At 39.1% G+C, this 16119-nt stretch overlaps 1 protein-coding gene, 1 long non-coding RNA gene, 10 other non-coding genes and 1 pseudogene across 15 annotated transcripts in view; 2 read left to right on the top strand and 11 right to left on the bottom strand.

Annotated features, from left to right (window-relative positions):
* The window catches only part of DARS2 (aspartyl-tRNA synthetase 2, mitochondrial), a 21493-nt gene extending 16454 nt beyond the window's left edge, over positions 1–5039 (top strand). For all 4 annotated transcript variants that reach the window (XM_032463706.1, XM_014560958.2, XM_006172569.3 and 1 more), the window contains 4 exons: positions 1084–1302; positions 1414–1524; positions 3235–3310; positions 4122–5039. In XM_032463706.1, coding sequence (XP_032319597.1) covers positions 1084–1302; positions 1414–1524; positions 3235–3310; positions 4122–4336 — 621 coding nt within the window. In that variant the 3' untranslated portion in view covers positions 4337–5039. The remainder of the gene's footprint in view (positions 1–1083; positions 1303–1413; positions 1525–3234; positions 3311–4121) is intronic.
* Positions 5019–16091, bottom strand: LOC106729859. The gene is made up of 13 exons (XR_001366279.2): positions 15948–16091; positions 15317–15369; positions 15094–15126; positions 14848–14889; positions 14551–14582; positions 14198–14234; positions 13879–13919; positions 13661–13690; positions 13417–13468; positions 12678–12704; positions 12452–12496; positions 9423–12259; positions 5019–5145 (listed from the first exon to the last, which is right to left on the bottom strand). It is a non-coding gene; the product is annotated as an uncharacterized LOC106729859 (long non-coding RNA).
* LOC102507091 lies at positions 8735–9415 on the top strand (annotated as a pseudogene).
* On the bottom strand, positions 12333–12409 carry LOC116658845. The gene has a single exon (XR_004314136.1). It is a non-coding gene; the product is annotated as a small nucleolar RNA SNORD81 (small nucleolar RNA).
* On the bottom strand, positions 12562–12639 carry LOC116658848. Its single transcript, XR_004314139.1, has one exon. It is a non-coding gene; the product is annotated as a small nucleolar RNA SNORD47 (small nucleolar RNA).
* On the bottom strand, positions 13292–13372 carry LOC116658851. The gene has a single exon (XR_004314142.1). It is a non-coding gene; the product is annotated as a small nucleolar RNA snR60/Z15/Z230/Z193/J17 (small nucleolar RNA).
* On the bottom strand, positions 13532–13616 carry LOC116658846. The gene has a single exon (XR_004314137.1). It is a non-coding gene; the product is annotated as a small nucleolar RNA SNORD79 (small nucleolar RNA).
* LOC116658860 lies at positions 13997–14061 on the bottom strand. Its single transcript, XR_004314151.1, has one exon. It is a non-coding gene; the product is annotated as a small nucleolar RNA SNORD78 (small nucleolar RNA).
* LOC116658850 lies at positions 14310–14372 on the bottom strand. The gene has a single exon (XR_004314141.1). It is a non-coding gene; the product is annotated as a small nucleolar RNA SNORD44 (small nucleolar RNA).
* Positions 14650–14718, bottom strand: LOC116658859. Its single transcript, XR_004314150.1, has one exon. It is a non-coding gene; the product is annotated as a small nucleolar RNA SNORD77 (small nucleolar RNA).
* LOC116658844 lies at positions 14956–15037 on the bottom strand. The gene has a single exon (XR_004314135.1). It is a non-coding gene; the product is annotated as a small nucleolar RNA SNORD24 (small nucleolar RNA).
* On the bottom strand, positions 15196–15257 carry LOC116658862. The gene has a single exon (XR_004314153.1). It is a non-coding gene; the product is annotated as a small nucleolar RNA SNORD75 (small nucleolar RNA).
* LOC116658849 lies at positions 15649–15728 on the bottom strand. Its single transcript, XR_004314140.1, has one exon. It is a non-coding gene; the product is annotated as a small nucleolar RNA SNORD74 (small nucleolar RNA).
* Positions 16092–16119: the final 28 nt, after the last annotated feature.

The raw sequence follows: 16119 nt of genomic DNA, 5'->3' as shown, positions 1-16119 counted from the left end.
TTTTTAATTCATTTCTTAAAAAAGAAAAAATACTTGGGATTTTCTACTATATAAAAATCCTGCTACAAACTCATTTGTCTATTAACCTTTCCCCTGGTGTGAACCGAAACTGCTCGTGTTCTCTTCTCAGGGTGGTATTGCTCTCATTCCTCTGGGGCTTCTTGAGGGAACGCTAGAAACCAGACTCATGAGGACTAACATCAGCATTCTGAGTATGTCATAACGAAGGTGCCTTTTGTGGATTTCAGGCAGAATAGGCTCCAGAGTGGTACCCTGTGCGTGTCTCCAGGCACGCCTCCTGTTCTAACTGCCCTTTCTTGGGGATGCCCTGCCTGGCCTAGTTGGCAGTGTTTGCCCAGCACTGTTCTAAGTGCTTGGTGTATATTAACTCATTTAATCCTCATGCCAACCCTACTGAGAGAAGCACTGATACTGTTACCATTTTAAAAGATAACAAAACTTTGGCACAGGAGGTTCAGAATTGGTTCACACTCACAGCTAGGAGGTGGAGGAGCCAGATTTCTAACCCACAAAGTCTGGTTGGAAAGATCACACTGTTAAAGTAACCTGTAATCCCTACTGCCTCTCTAATAATCGCCAGCAGTTATCGCACATTAACTACATGCCAGGCTCTCTTCAGATCCCGACCACAACCCTGCAGGATCAGTAAGGAAATAATACCCACAACAGCTGCCATTTGTGTCGTACTTTATATCTTATCCGACTCGATCTTCTCAGCAGTCTTTTGGAGAAGATATTTTTATTGCCATTTTACTCTGGGAGAAGGTGCAGAGAAGTTAAGTCAGTAGCCAAACTGAGACATAGACCGAGGTTAATCAGGCTCTGATGCCTGTGCTCTCGGTCATTGTGTCATCAGGTACTCGCCGAGTCTGATGGTTGTTCTCAGCCACGCTGCAGTGAGAGCACTGTCAGATCTTTATCTCTTCAGAGGGTAAGAGTGTCTCATCTGTAAGTTGGCTAATCCTTTCTCAGAGAATGGCCTGGCTTTAGAATCCAGGTTGTGTCATCTGCCACCCACTCTGTCACAGCAGTTAACTCACCATTTGTATCACCTGTTTGCAGTGCTCTTTGTTGGGAAAGTTACGCCTGGAGTGCGCCGACCTTCTAGAAGCAGGAGGAGTGGTGCTCCGTGACCCAGCTCTGTTCTCTTTCCTTTGGGTGGTGGATTTCCCTCTCTTCCTCCCCAAGGAGGAAAATCCCAAAGAACTGGAGTCAGCCCACCACCCATTTACTGCTCCACACCCCAGTGACGTCCACCTCCTCTACACTGAGCCCCAAAAGGTACCATATCTATACTTCCCCATGATAAGGAAATGTGGGAGCGAAGTCAAAGAACTTCAGAACAGAAAGCCAGAGACCTTCCCTAACATAAAGGCTCTTTGAATCTTCTAGGTCCGTAGCCAACACTATGACTTGGTTCTAAATGGCAGTGAGATAGGAGGCGGTTCTATCCGAATTCATGATGCAGAGCTGCAGCGTTACATCCTGGCAACAATATTAAAGGTAACGGCATCTTCTAACCTGGCCTTTTTGTCTAACCAGAATGTTTGTCTGTTTTGTTAAAATTGTGTTATGAATGGAAGATTCACTAGATATAGAATAATATCCACTTATTTCTCTACCTTTAGTGTAAGACTTTGAAAAGTAAATGATGTAGAATAGATAAACAAGATTATACTGTATAGCACAGGGAAATATATACAAGATCTTGTGGTCGCTCACAGCGAAAAAGAATGTGACAATGAATGTATGTATGCTCATGTATGACTGAAAAATTGTGCTCTACACTGGAATTTGACACAACATTGTAAAATGACTATAACGCAATAAAAAAATGTAAAAAAAAATTATAATAAAGAAAAGTAAATAATAGTAATAGGTATTTATTCATGCATATTACATATATGCCAGGCACTGTTTAAGTACTTCATAGGATGGACACATTTAATCCTTACAGTTACTTTTTGCATAAATACCTTTATTCTGCACATTGTAAAGATGAGAAACTCAGGCAGATTAATTTGCCCAAAGACACATAGCAAAGAAGTAAGTGGAGCAGGATTTGAATCCAGGCAGGGTGGCTCTCGAGCCCGGGCTCCTAACCGTCTAACCGCTACGCTGCTCAAAAAAGATGACTGAAAATGTAGATAATGCTAGAGAAAGAGAGGTTTGAGAGGATTTTATATCACTTAGTGTTTGAAGTGGGGGTAGATTTTAAAGATAGAGTGGGGTAGTCAGGATTTTCAACAGAAGAGTCTGTACAGATGCAGGCCTGAGAGTCTGCAGTCTGTTGATGATTCTACAGAAGGCTGGGGTAAGCTTCAGGAAGGAAAAGGTCCAAGAGAGTCTGATCCTGAAAGATCATTTTGTGGGATTAATTAACAGGTGTGAGGCGGGATGGAAGAACTTTATTTCTGAAAGCAGGACTGGAGAATTCAAAACACCAGACTCTCCCTTTCGCTCTAAGGACATTGTGAACTCCCTTAAACATTCTCCCAAGTCAAAGCCTCCAACCATCAGTGTCCTGGTCTATTTTATTCATTCCTTTCATTGTCAAACTCCTCAAAATGTCAAGGAAAATACATCATTTCTGCTTTTTCCCTGTACACCAGTGGTTCTCAGCCCTGCTGCACATTAGAACAGAATCACCTGGAGAGTGTTAAAAATGAAACACCCACTGCTCCACACCAGGCCAATTAAATTAAAAGCTCTAGGTACAGGGTTTTGGTATTTGTTCCTAAAAGCTCCCCACTTAATTGTGATCTGTAGCTTCCTTAGGGGAGCATTTTCAGACACAGTCTCAACGTTTCCACACGCATGGCCCCACAGAAGTTACTTGGCACGGGTCACCAAATCCAGAGGCCTGGTGGCCCACAAGCTGTCTACCTCCCAGTAGCATCTGACATTGTTGCCTTCCTAATAACCATCTCTTCCTGCTTTTCATTCCTGCCTTTCTGAGTCCACATCTCCACGTCCTTACTTGCTCTTACTCTTTCTGCATTATCAGCAGAACAATAGCTGCATTTATGAGCCCCAGGCATTTCTCTGCATGTTTTAGCGTCTGTGACTTGTCATAGTCTCTTGCTAAACTGTAAACCTCTTAAGTTATTTTTTTGGACTAGACTTTATTTTCTGATTAGTGCCTAACTGTATTATGTGCCACTTAGTAGACCCTCAGTGTGTATTTAAATTGAAGTGTCTTTTGAATTTCAGGAAGATGTGAAACTGCTCTCCCATCTGCTCCAGGCTTTGGATTGTGGGGCGCCCCCTCATGGAGGAATTGCCTTAGGTAAACAGCCTGTCCATTCACAAGCTAAATTTCATTCCTTAGCGCCAAGTCTGAAATCTGGGCCCTCAGCTTACGGGGAAGAGGGTGGGGTTGGGGCAGGGTGGGGCGTGTGTGTGTGAAGGAGCATAGAGGGTAAGAGGCAAGCCCAAGAGTTCCAGTAAGAATTTAAGTTGGTGTTTTTCATTTGTGATCTATTTTTAAACTATAGTTAAGCAGTTATACAGCAGTTATAAAACTTAACTGATAATTTGCATTTTAAAGATTTTTCAATAGAATAAAACTGCAGAGTTGTAGGTGAATATTGCTCGGATCCCTGGAGGCCCACAGACACAGTCATAGGGACGTGGAGAGCACTGCTCCATAGAATTCAGCTTGTGTGGAAGGAGGAATATGCCAGGGCCCCTCCGATGGCCATGGTCGCTCACCTTGCTCGTTTTATCAAACAAGGAGGTGTGAGAAGTTCTAGGAAGCCCACCTAGGTTGTAGGCCCTCAACAACAAGGACTTCCTTCTGTGTTCTTGGAGTCCCCTGCATAGCACCTAATTTTGTTCAACCTTTGCTAAGCCCTCGTAAGGACTCATTATTTGCTATGAAGATTAATCCCAGTAGCATGTGAATATTAGCACTTTTCTAGAATGGGATAGAAAAGAACCTCTCAAACAAATAAAAGTTCCCTAAAAAGGCAGGGAACTGGGCTCAGCTGCACTTTATTAAGGATTTGTATTTAAAAGTTCCCTGCAACCTTTACAGAAAAACTAAGTCACTCCCTACCTTAGACTACATTCTCATCTGTTACCTTTGTGTTTTACAGGGTTAGACAGACTGATGTGCCTTATCACTGGAGCACCGAGCATCAGAGACGTCATAGCCTTCCCCAAATCTTTCCGGGGGCACGACCTCATGAGCAATGCCCCAGACTCTATCCCTCCTGAGGAACTGAAGCCCTATCACATCCAGGTCTCCTGGCCAACAGACCCAGAAGCAGAAAAGAGCTCATTGAATCATCCATGCCACCCAGAAAGCTGAGCTTTTGAGTTTTGTCCTCTGTGCTTCCCCAAGGCTAAAATCAGATCCGGAGTTCTGCTACAGATCTGATTTCAGGTCTTTAGATGGAAGGAATCCAGGCAACATTCTTTACCACAGTGAAGAAAGAGATAAAAGGTATGGAGGGGAGGGCATAGCTCAGTGGAAGAGCGCTTGCTTAGCATGCGCAAGGTCCTGGGTTCAATCCCTGGTACCTCCATTAAAATAAACCTAATTACCGCCCCTTCCCCCCAAAACCCAGAGGCACTAGAAGATTGATATATTTGGGTACATAAAAATAATAAAAAAATTTTTTAAAGGTATCCAGTTTTGACTTGATAATATGAATTATTAGGATTATTTTGGGACTTTTTTGAAGTTTTTTTACTCAGAGAGATGTGAAAGATGGCTCTCTGTTGGAGTAATATAATGGCAGTGTTTTCTAATCATGTTTTTCATACCCAGATAGTAATGGTTCTCTCAGGACAGAGGTAATCAAACCACATGTGAAGTGTGGGAAATTTCTTAGCCCTTTAGACTCGTCAGTTGATGGGAGGGGTCAGTTCAACCAGCCTTGTCAAGAAAATCCTACAAAGGATATAAGCTAGATAATGACATTCCAACTATCAACACAATCCAGTGAGAAGCAACACGATATAATGCAAAAAAAATCACTGAAATAAAAGTCACAAAATTTTAATCAGTACTTTACCTTGCAAGTGTATAAAACTCTCTTCGCCGCCCTACCTGTTTATATGAAATGTAAGCAGTACTTGCCCTGGCTCCCTCACGGGGCTCTTCTTGCCAGAATCCTAGGAGATGATATATGTGGGAGATAATGTGAGTGAAATGCTTTGAAAAACTATAAAGCATTAGACAAATGTAAGATAATGATATTATCCATCTGGAAACAGATACAGGTATATCTCTGTATTTTATAGTTTAAACAAAACTGACATCTGTGGTAAAAGGCAAACAGTAATTTCATTAATCAGCATTCTGCCTATATTTCTATTTTAAAAAAAAATCATCAATCCCCGAATAACACTCTTCCTCAGGTATAAGTAACTGGAACTATTAATTGATCTTAAACCAACCTCAAATGCAAAAAAAGTACACACTGAAACTCACTGTGATTTTCTTATACATTCTGTTGACACAAATAAAGGCTTATGATTAATCAGTAACTGTATAACAACATTGTAAATCAACTATACTTCAGTTGTTTTAACATCAGAAACAATTATGGGAACAAGGCCTTGATTAATGAAATTGTTCCTTTCTAGTTTTTCACTTTTCCCTTGATAGTCTTCTGATTTCTAATTTGTAAACACTAAGTGTAAGTGTTATATCCTTGCCTGTTTGTCTCAGTGCTTTAAGCAGTGCGACACTATAATCTTTTTCTATTTTAAAATAAAATCAGCTTCACTCCCAGGTCTAACTTGTGACGCTCAGTAGGCTGTGCAGTGTGACGTCCCTCACTGCTGCAGAAAGCTCGTTCACCGTTAGGTGGAGCTCTTCCCTGAAGTTTGTCCTTTAACCCATCTCTCCCCATTTGTGGATGTTCTAGAGCCAAAAAAAACCCTTGCTGGCAGAGTTCTTATGGTGAGAAAGGTGTCCGGCTCTGCCCACCCTTTGTCAGTGGAGAGAATTTCTAGAGATGCCCTTTTAGGTAGGAAAATGCAATTTTACATCCATCTATCCCACATGGGCATTAAATAATTCCTAGATATGATAAATTCACTACTGTTTAGAGCCTAATTCTGACCAAAATATTGTCTTTCTTCATGGAAGTGAGAGTTGAGGATATCCAAAATCCAATGAATATTTTCTAGGCTACAGATACTAGAGGCCCCAGGTCTCCAGCAGTATTACAGTCCTGTGCTGGCATCTCAGAGACCTAGTCACTTTGGGCATCACTCAGCTGTTCTTTAGTCCTATTGGGGAGGGGATAGGGAACAAACAAAAAAACCCATTCTGAAATCCAGGTTAATGTCACTATTTTAGATCTTGATCACTGAGGTGGTGTGAAATGTTCAGTGAAATATTTTCTAAAAAACTAAGTAACTAGTTACTGATAAAGTTTGAAATAACACAACCAGGGTTTTGGAATACACAAACTAATTGTCAACTGGAAGCCGAGTCTCTGCTTTAGATCCTATCTCCCCAACTTCCTAGGTAACTTAGACTTCTGCTAAGTCCCCAGTTTTAAAAACAACGTAAGCAACTGCCAGCTGTAACACCGATAGTTATTATTGGCTTCAAGAGAGCTCTGTCTTATGAACAAGTTCTCCCTGTTGGGAAGCAATGTGTCAGAAACTGAGTCTTGACGGGATTGTCTTATGCTCTTGGGCTTTGATTGAATGGAAGCAAGGCACCTATACAGCTGCTTCGTCTTTTCCCAGAATTCCCCTTTGAAGAACCAAAACCACCTGTGACACTGATTACATTCCTTGCTGCTGATTTTTCGTTCAGCACAATTCATCCTAAAGATGCCACCTTAAAGATACTTTTTTCTTGTTTCATGGAAAGGGAGTCAGTTCATGATGTCAGAAATTACCAGGTACAAGACAGTGGACTTCATGGAAAGAACTTGTGTGAGTTGGACATACCTGCATTTAATTCCTGGCTCTACCACTCTCCAGTTACTCAACCTTGGCCCAAGCACTTAACCTTTCTAGGCTCCTGTTTCTTTACCTAGAATAGCAGTTCTCAAACTTCTTGGTCTCAGGACTATTTACACTTTAAAAATTATCGAGGACCCAGAGAGCTCTACATAGCTCTTTTTACTGTAGCAGGGATTACGACTTCTTAAATATTTATTACTTCATTTAAAAATAAGGAACTCATGACATGTTAACACAAATAGTGTATTTTTATTTTTAAAATAATTATTTTCCCAAACAAAAATTAATGAGACGAGTGACATTGTTTCTGCAGATCTTTTTGATTTCTGGTATAATAGAAGACACTGGATTTTCTTATCTCCTTCTGCGTTCCATCTGTTTTGGTTGAAATATATGAAGAAATCTGGCCTCAAATAAATATGAGGTTACAAAAGCAGGGAGCATTTTAAAACAGCAAGTTCATACTGTATAGCACAAGGAACTGTATTCAATATCTGGTAGTAACCTATGGTGAAAAAGAATATGAAAACAAATCTATGTATGTTCATGTATGACCGAAGCATTGTGCTGTACACCAGAAATTGACGCAACATTGTTAACTGACTGTACTTCAATAAAAACAACAACAACAAAAAAAGCAGAGAACATTTTAATAGCCTTCTCTGATAATTATGGATATTCCTTGATATTACATCAAAACTTGACAAGTTTCTTAAAGGTTAGTTGCACAGTGTAATCTGAAATTGTATTAACTTTTCTAAAATCCATTGGCCTATCATTATTTTGAATACAACTTCTATGCATGATTTTGTAACACCATACGTTGATCACTGGAAAATACTGGTTCACCAAGTTATACAAATTTTCCAAGTGTTGACACATTTCATTATACAATACCTAAAAAATCAAATTGACTAATAACACCACTGATCTCATCAAAGTCATTTAAGTATGGAAAAGCTGTGAGTGCACAGTGACAGTTACAAGCTTTCCAAAATCCTAATTTTCATTTGAAAGCTTGAATGTTATCATTGGCAACAAATACCATCCTTTTTTCCCCCAAATTTGTTTGTTTTTGAGAAAATACCTGCCAAATACCCAAATATGAATAATCTTAATGTTTGTCTTTTCTTCAAGTAAAAATGATGTTCTGTGGAAAAAGCAAGTAGTTCAGCTTGTAATTCAAACAATGGCACATGATTTTCTAGAAAAAAAAATCCTACTTTGGTATGTGGCATGTGCTTCCCATTTGTCACACAAAAAGTATTAAAACAACATGTACTCAAGGTCGAGATTTAATAACAACTGAAATTCCAAAATGATAAACCATGTAATGCTGTATAAAAGGATTTATCAAAATTTGTAATCTTTATGGCTCTCAAAGTTATTTTGATTCAGAAAATGACACGTCTCAAAGAGGGAACAAGAATATATAGAAGGAATATACCTATGAATATATATAAATCTTGCTCACATGGTTGCAGCCACTGCAGCCGCTAGAGAGGAGCTGGGGGAGGACAGTGCCGCGTGTGGCTCTCACAACAACAGAGTGGCGATGTTCCCTAGACGGGCCAGTGCCGGGGCGCAGGGCCTGGGGTGGCAGCAGGGCAGTCTGCCTTCTGGCCTCCTACCAGTTCCTAGGAAGCCAGTTGGAGAGAAACGGCAGCAGAGGCAGAGGCTCCCCGCATGGCTGCCTCCCCTTCTGCCTGAGCCCAGGAGGCCAGGCAGCCCTGGTGGCTAGGGGTGGGGTGGTGGGGTGGTCTGCTGCCCAAAAATGAGTGTTCTTTACACCAGGATAGGGAAACTTCAACCACCAGGAGGGGCACAAAGTTACCATTGTTGGGCTGGATAATGCAGGAAGAACTACCACCCTTTACCAGTTTTCTATGAATAAAGTTGTACATACATGCCTTACAATAGGAAATAATGTAGAAGAGAGAGTGATTAATAATACACGTTTCCTAACGTGGGATGTTGGAGGCCAAGAATCTTCATTCTTCCTGGAACACTATGCTAACACGGTTTGTAACAGTTGTGGACAGTATAGAGAAAGGATCTGTAACTGAAGAACTCTATAAAATGTTAGCCCATGAGAACCTAAGGAAAGCTGGATTGCTGATTTTTGCTAATGAACAGATGTTAAAGAATGCACAACAGCAGCAGAAATCCCCCAGTTTTTGAAAATAACTTCTAATATATTAAAGATCACTAGTGGCATATCCAGGCATGCTGAGCTCTTACTGACCAGGGATTACGCCAAGGACTTGAATGGATGATGTCATATTTAAGAGCAATTATCTCTACCGACCTCTTCTCATTGACTTTGTATAAACGAAGCTTTAGACTTTACCTGAAAGCTACAAAAATTAATAGTTTAGATATATTTATAATAAATTGATTCAAACTTTTTCTATAAGAAGAAAAATTAAGACCACTTATTTGAAAACAAAATAAAGTCTCACCTTCCAATCTGCTTCTCTTTAGTTCCTTCCAAAGCAAGGTCTTAAAGCTGTTGACATTTTTCTCATAATGAATCCTCAGGACCCCGTGTAGGCTGAGGTAAGTACAAAGGAAGACATTATCAACTTTAAGAGTCTTATTAACAGTACGATCCTCAATTGAATGTTGTCTTCTTGTTCCATTAATTCAAAATTCAAGTCAGCGCAGATACTCAGTTTCCAATATTTTAAAATGTAATGTTACTTATGAACGTGTAAGTATATACATAAGTATTTTGTGTAAACTTCAAGTTAATGGCTTTATGTTCTAAAAAGTAAGTAACAGAAAAATTAACAATATGCTTACTTATAACCGTAATGAGTACTGGCGTTAGTGTTAGTACCATTTTGTACTTACCCCCTGTATTCTCTGTATTGTACTAACCAACCCCCAAATCATTCAGCTGCCCTTTAAAAAAAAAAGTTTGACATTTTGTACCTGTTTGTTTTTAGAAACATGTAATCCAGATGTGTGGATTGCCTATCAAATTCTTGGCTTAGTAGTACAAATGGGGAGAACTACACACTGAGCAACTATCAGCTTGTTCCCTTTATTGGACCTTATGCCTCTAAGTTACTGAGTACAGGCACACTTTGGCTTTATTGGGCTTTGCTTTACTGTGCTTCACAGATGGGTTGTCTTGAACAAATTGAAAGTTTTTTGGCAACCTTGAGTCCAGCAATTCTATCCATGACATTTTTCCAATACCATTTGTTCATTTCATGTCCCAGTGTCACATTTTGGTAATTCTTAAAATATTTCAAGCTTTTTCATTTCTACTGTATTTGTCCTGGTGATCTGGGATCAGTGACCTTTGATGTTACTACGACTCACTGAAGGCTCAGATGATGGTTAGGGGTTTTAGCAATAAAATATTTTAAAAGTATGTTTAACACAATATTAAAACCAACTATACTATTTAAAATGTACACTTTAAAAAAGATACAGTGCTATTGCACACTTGGTATAAACTTTTATATGCACTGGGAAAGCAATTTGTGTGACTCACTTTGTGATGTTGGGTTTATCATGGTCTGCAACTGAAACCACAGTATCTCCAAGGTATACCTATTAAGTGTAAATCCACTAATCATTGTGATTAAAATTATCAAGTGATTTTTTTTTAGCATTAATTGAACACTGCTGTATGAACTGTCTACCCAGAAAAGTAGCACCACATAAATATTATCAAGTAATTCAGCTGGACTCTTAGGTATTTGTCAAACATTAAAGTGAATTTGAGATAAAAAGCAAAGCATATTTTCCAAGCAACAAAGATCATTTGAAATCTTAGAGTGGGAATATTGAGGGTTTTTGGTCAACTTCTTACATTACATAAATGCACATGACATATAAAATTCTAATGCTTTTAAGAATTTGGCTCAAAAATTGGTTAACATGCTGTATTGTTACTAATAACTTGGCCCAAAATACCTTTTACATTTGCTTACTTTCCAATTACCTGAAAGTTGAATTTACTGTAAACAAATCTTAACGTTAAAACAGTTTTCAGATGGAGGTACTGGGGATTAAACCCAAGACCTCATACATGCTAAGCTTGTGCCATTTTGCTGAGGTCTAAGCACATCACCCCTTTATGTATTTTATGCTCTAAAATCCTTAAGGCTAATTAATCCAAACTGTCAATGTTTTAGAGTATTCAAGAAATGACTCTTAATAGCCTACATTTCATTAAGATTTTGATGGGGAATACCATATACTACAAATGCTGACGCAAAGTTTTCTATAAAATATACCCAATTAGGCATGGGAGATCAGTGTTTTATTTGGTATTATATTCAAAATCCAAGTTCCAAAACCCTTGGACGGCCATCTTTACTACTGCAAAGGAACTTAATTATCCACAAATTTTAGTATCCACAGGGGGTCATGGAACCAACCCGCCCCCAGATACCAAGGGATGACTAGTATCTTAATATTTGCAACTTGCTTTACAAAAGTAAATCCTAAGCATATATAAGTATCAGAAATAAACTGGAAAAAATTAGAAAACTGATTTCAGCTAGTTTTTAGAATACTATTTCAAGTGAGAGTTTAATGTTTTAAAATCAAACTTAACGTGCCTATTCTGTACTGCCAAATTAGTTTGATTGGCAGCTGTTCACATTTTAATGTTGCCAGAGCTAATACTAGAAATTTAGGGGTTAACTAGTAACTCACTGGCTCCCTATCAATAAATAAAACTACTTCCCATCACGAAAAATTTTTTCGAAAATCTTTTGTAAGAAAGTTTTCCTAAATGTAAGGTAGTTTTCACTGAATCCAGTCCATTTCTTTACACCAATTTTGGTACCCACCAATTATTTCCCAGACCGATCATCGCCCTGGTGCTTAGTACAGCAAACAGATTTTCCCATGTCAGCACTACTAGTTGACGTGGAGAGCTTATACTTTTCTCTGCAATTCTCTATACTTATTTTAATGTCCCAGAGTTTTGTAAATTAAGTATCCCTGAAGTCCTATATTCAACATTTTCAATCTTTGAGAACTTTCTTGCACAGTACAAAGATGATTCAAGCTCATCTTTTGCTTCCCAGCCTTAGGTTACAACTCCCAATACTTGGGTTTTCAAGGGTGACAAACTGACCCAGGGATTTCATTCAGCCTTCGAAAATTTCTGCAGAAAATATGCCATTGGTTCTTAATTACAAAAATATCCTATTTTTCCTTCCTTCATTCCATTAAATTGAAATAAGCACGCTTCATCAGATGGTTTATAATTATTTATTAGAATTCAAAGCTGTTTTCTCTTCTATCCCAGGAGCATCCATTCAGCTGCCTGCAAGAACAAAGCAAAGCAACCTTTTTTAGTCCCATTTCTAGGTTTCATTTCTAATGGCATTTGAGATACACAGAACATCAGATCTTTGATTATCATCAAGTAATCAGTGAGAGAGTTCAAGGTGGGGTGAGATCATCATGTATTCTGGAACAAAAGACAACAGTACTAATATTTTCAAGGCTCACTCACCTCTCTCAACTGGTAAGTTGCATTTGACTGCTGCTGTGAAATGCCCTGAAAAAGAAAGACTATGTTAGATCACAGCATTAAAAAACTTGTGTGATACTTGTTAGTAAAGTAACCTCAGAAATCAAAATGGAACGGTTTTATGGGTGATATCATTGTATTCATTTGGCAGAATCATCGCATCATTGGTTACATTCTAACTTATCATATAGACCAAAGACTAACTTACCCTTAAATCTTAGGGTAACAGGTCTGCCTGTTTAAAAATGGAAAAAGAAAAAAAGCCTTGAAAATTTACCCTACTTCACTTTCCCATTTTTAATAACCCATGTTAACTTTTTCAAAAAATTTAGGGCAGTGAACCTGTTCTGTACAATGGTGGACCTTTGTCATCGTACATTCGTTCAAACCCAGAGAAGCATGTAACACCATGAGTAAACCCCAATGAACTGACTTAGGGTAAAGTTGTATCAATGTAGGTTCCTAATTTTAAGTCCCACTCGTTCTAGATGGTGAGGTGTGTGAAGACGGTCCTGGTATACAGGCAATTTTGCTGTGAATCTAAAACCACTCTGGAAAATGACTATCGATTTAAAATCAGCTAAATAACAAATTGTGGAATAATCTATAAATTAATATGTACGAATACGTAGATTAATATGTAATAAAAATTTACTTCCCCAAAATGTGTTTGTTAACCTATGCTTATCCAAATGACCATATATCCTAACCATGAAATTTACAGAACATTTCCCTAAGAGCCACCATACTTAATCCAAATCCCTGAACATTCCTGTGAGACAGTTTCCGTTTTCAAGGGTATGAACAGAATATAGTTGCAGCCAGATACGTCAGATAGGAGCGAAAGACAGTATTTGCTCATCACTGTTACTCTGCTGAACTATGTTATCATCATTGTATCGGCTTTAAACCACGTAACACACCAAACAAACTTGAGACTACTGTACCTCTGCTTAAAACTCCTTCTTCCATGTCTTGTAGCAACCCATCTCTTCACACCTGCAGAAATTTAATCAAATTTACTAATAGGTAGTTACAGGTAGATTTCAAAAAATTTCCATACACTGTTTCAGTTTTTAAAAAAATCTTCATTCTTTCTCAGAGAGATTCCCATCTGTTTAGTTTAAAAAAATCATCATTAACAGCATCTTGCCAAGTAACTAGTTACAACTGATAAGATACGATACATACCTTTATACAAAAGCTCCCCGAAATCCGCACCTGAAAAATAGTGTTTCTTTAGACATGCTTCACAAGAGGTTAACATTAAAGACTGTTTACTTCAACTGTCCAGTGGCTTGTGCACCACTAGAAAACACTTGACACATGTCAACAATTACTAAGACCAGCACATTTCAGAAACAATAAACCTCAGTGCCAAGAGCCAAAGAACTGTTTCCATGTCTTACCCCAAGCAAGCCATCCACAGATAAAATCATATACCCGGTAGCTAGAAGAGAAAGAGACACCTTTTACTAAATTGTTAATGGCAAGTAAGTTTTTTTTTTATTAATTTTTGACACAGGGTTCTTCAGTGTTAGACTTGTCTACATGCTCATTTCAGGTCAGACATTTGCTCAACATCATTACAAAAACCCTGTTTAGAGTATGCTCAACATGCATTTGCAAACCAAACACAGGAAGTTAGCTTGATAGTTAAGCATTCTAATTCAGCAGTGTTCTCAGTAACTTTTGAGCTATGAAATTGTTTTAAACATTAATACTCACCAAAAAAGTTCCAGACATGTCAAAAACTCAAGTCCACCTAAGAAATAAGAATACTTTTATAAATAGCCAAAGATGAATTTTCTCCCCACAAATCTCCCCACAAAAGTGCCTGATATCAGATAGAGCTAATTAAAACTTTCATGTTTAGTCAGTATTTGCTTTATCATCACACAGGCTGCTCTTACAAATCAACAGTCGTAAGGTAATAGGACAAGGATCTGCCACTTAGCACAGTTTAAACACTCCATGGTAGGGCTGGTTCCTGTGCATTAGAAAGCAACTCTTAAAAGCCATTAGTGGCATTTGTCATGCCTGCCCAGTTACCAATATTTAGTTCAGTTAGTTTTACTTACCCCTTCAACTTCCAGCTAATTCTGCTTAGCGCCTACAAAAGAGAAGCTAAATTAGTAGTGGCAGTTTGCTTACATTATTAATAAAAGCTTTACTAAACCAGATACATCAGACAAATGGTCTATCTCTTTCATGTTTCAATCTGTTGAACTATGCAACCATCATAGTATCTGTTTATCCAAATTCCTCCCTAGAAGTTTTAGAAAGGGAGGAAAACCCTATTGTAAGCATCAACAATTTGTAATCCTTTAAAAAAGAACTGTAAAGTGCTGGGTAAAGAGTATAAAAAGGTTTCTCACCTGTTTGCCCATAAATACAGCGTAAAGCCTCTGCTGTGGGACCTGGGAATAAACAGTTTCATGTAAACTTAGGTGCAGTCTCAACGGTCTCTCAATCACCATTTTGTGTGCCTCAGTTAGGATAATGGTGGTAATAATGCTCGTCATCCTCACAGTCAAGAGTAGCAAATAAAATGTCATCATTGTGGCACATTCAGTGGACTTCTCAACCCAACTTCCCTTTTTGAGGGTATTTCAGTAACTCACCCCAGTAGCAGGTCTCATCCATTTGGCACGTAACTATAAAACAAAGAATATCCAATGCAACATACTGTGCCACTAAGTTAATCGTTAACATCTTACCATTTAAGCCTCAGAATAAAATTTTTCAGAAATCCATTCTGCCCACTACTCTTAAACCATCACAGGCTTAACAAAAAGACCTCTTAAGCAGATTGCATTCTTCCCACCGCATTTAGCCGTTTCTTACCTGTTCATCAGAAGCCATCAAAAGCCAAACTGCATTCATGCCTAGCATCATTCCTAGGGAAAAATTAGCAACTTTTAAAATTTACTTTATTCTAAACTAAGTTTAAGGACTATGTCGTCCTCGCATCCTCTATGCAAGTGATTTACACCACCCTTAATCTCCTGAGAGCACTGCACAAAATTAAAGAACCAGTCATACAAATGATGCAGTGCGGAATGCAGCAATTTAGAGAAGCACGTGGACTTCCCCAGTTAGCGCCTTTCCTTAGAGCACTTGGCTAAAGGAAAATGGGGCCGAAGCCATTAACAAAGACCCACTCGGTGACTCGGCATGCACCGCCATCAGAGCCGTTGGCATTCATCAACAGTCTCAGATGTCCCTACCAACACAGGCTTCATCAGAGGCAGGGCCTAGAGCCGAGGTTTTTTCGCAGTTCGGCCCCCAGCAACGCACGCACAAATTAGATCGCGCCTGCACCCAATGCGCAATCCTCCGCCATCCCCATCTTGTGAGTCCTTCAACGGCCTACGACTGGCCTGGAAATGCAAGCCAGCTTAAGGGGACTTAATTACTAAGAGCTGGTAGCCTCGCGCGAAGAACCCATTTAACGGCAAACCGAAGACATACATACCAAAGACCGACTCGTAGCCTGGAAAGACCGAGATGGCGGCCAGACGCTTGTATATAAGGCGCTTTTCAATGACGTCATGACGCAAGCTCTTCGCCAACGTCCGCTTCGACTCCGGCACCTCTCCTCCCTCTGTCTCCTCCTCCTCCAGAAGCACCTCCCTCCCGTCCTCTAA

The sequence above is a fragment of the Camelus ferus genome, chromosome 21 (genome assembly GCF_009834535.1).
Source record: "Camelus ferus isolate YT-003-E chromosome 21, BCGSAC_Cfer_1.0, whole genome shotgun sequence".
NCBI classification, from domain to species: Eukaryota; Metazoa; Chordata; class Mammalia; order Artiodactyla; family Camelidae; genus Camelus; species Camelus ferus.
Note: the sequence above shows the minus strand (reverse complement) of the source record. Positions and strands in the feature narration are given on the sequence as shown.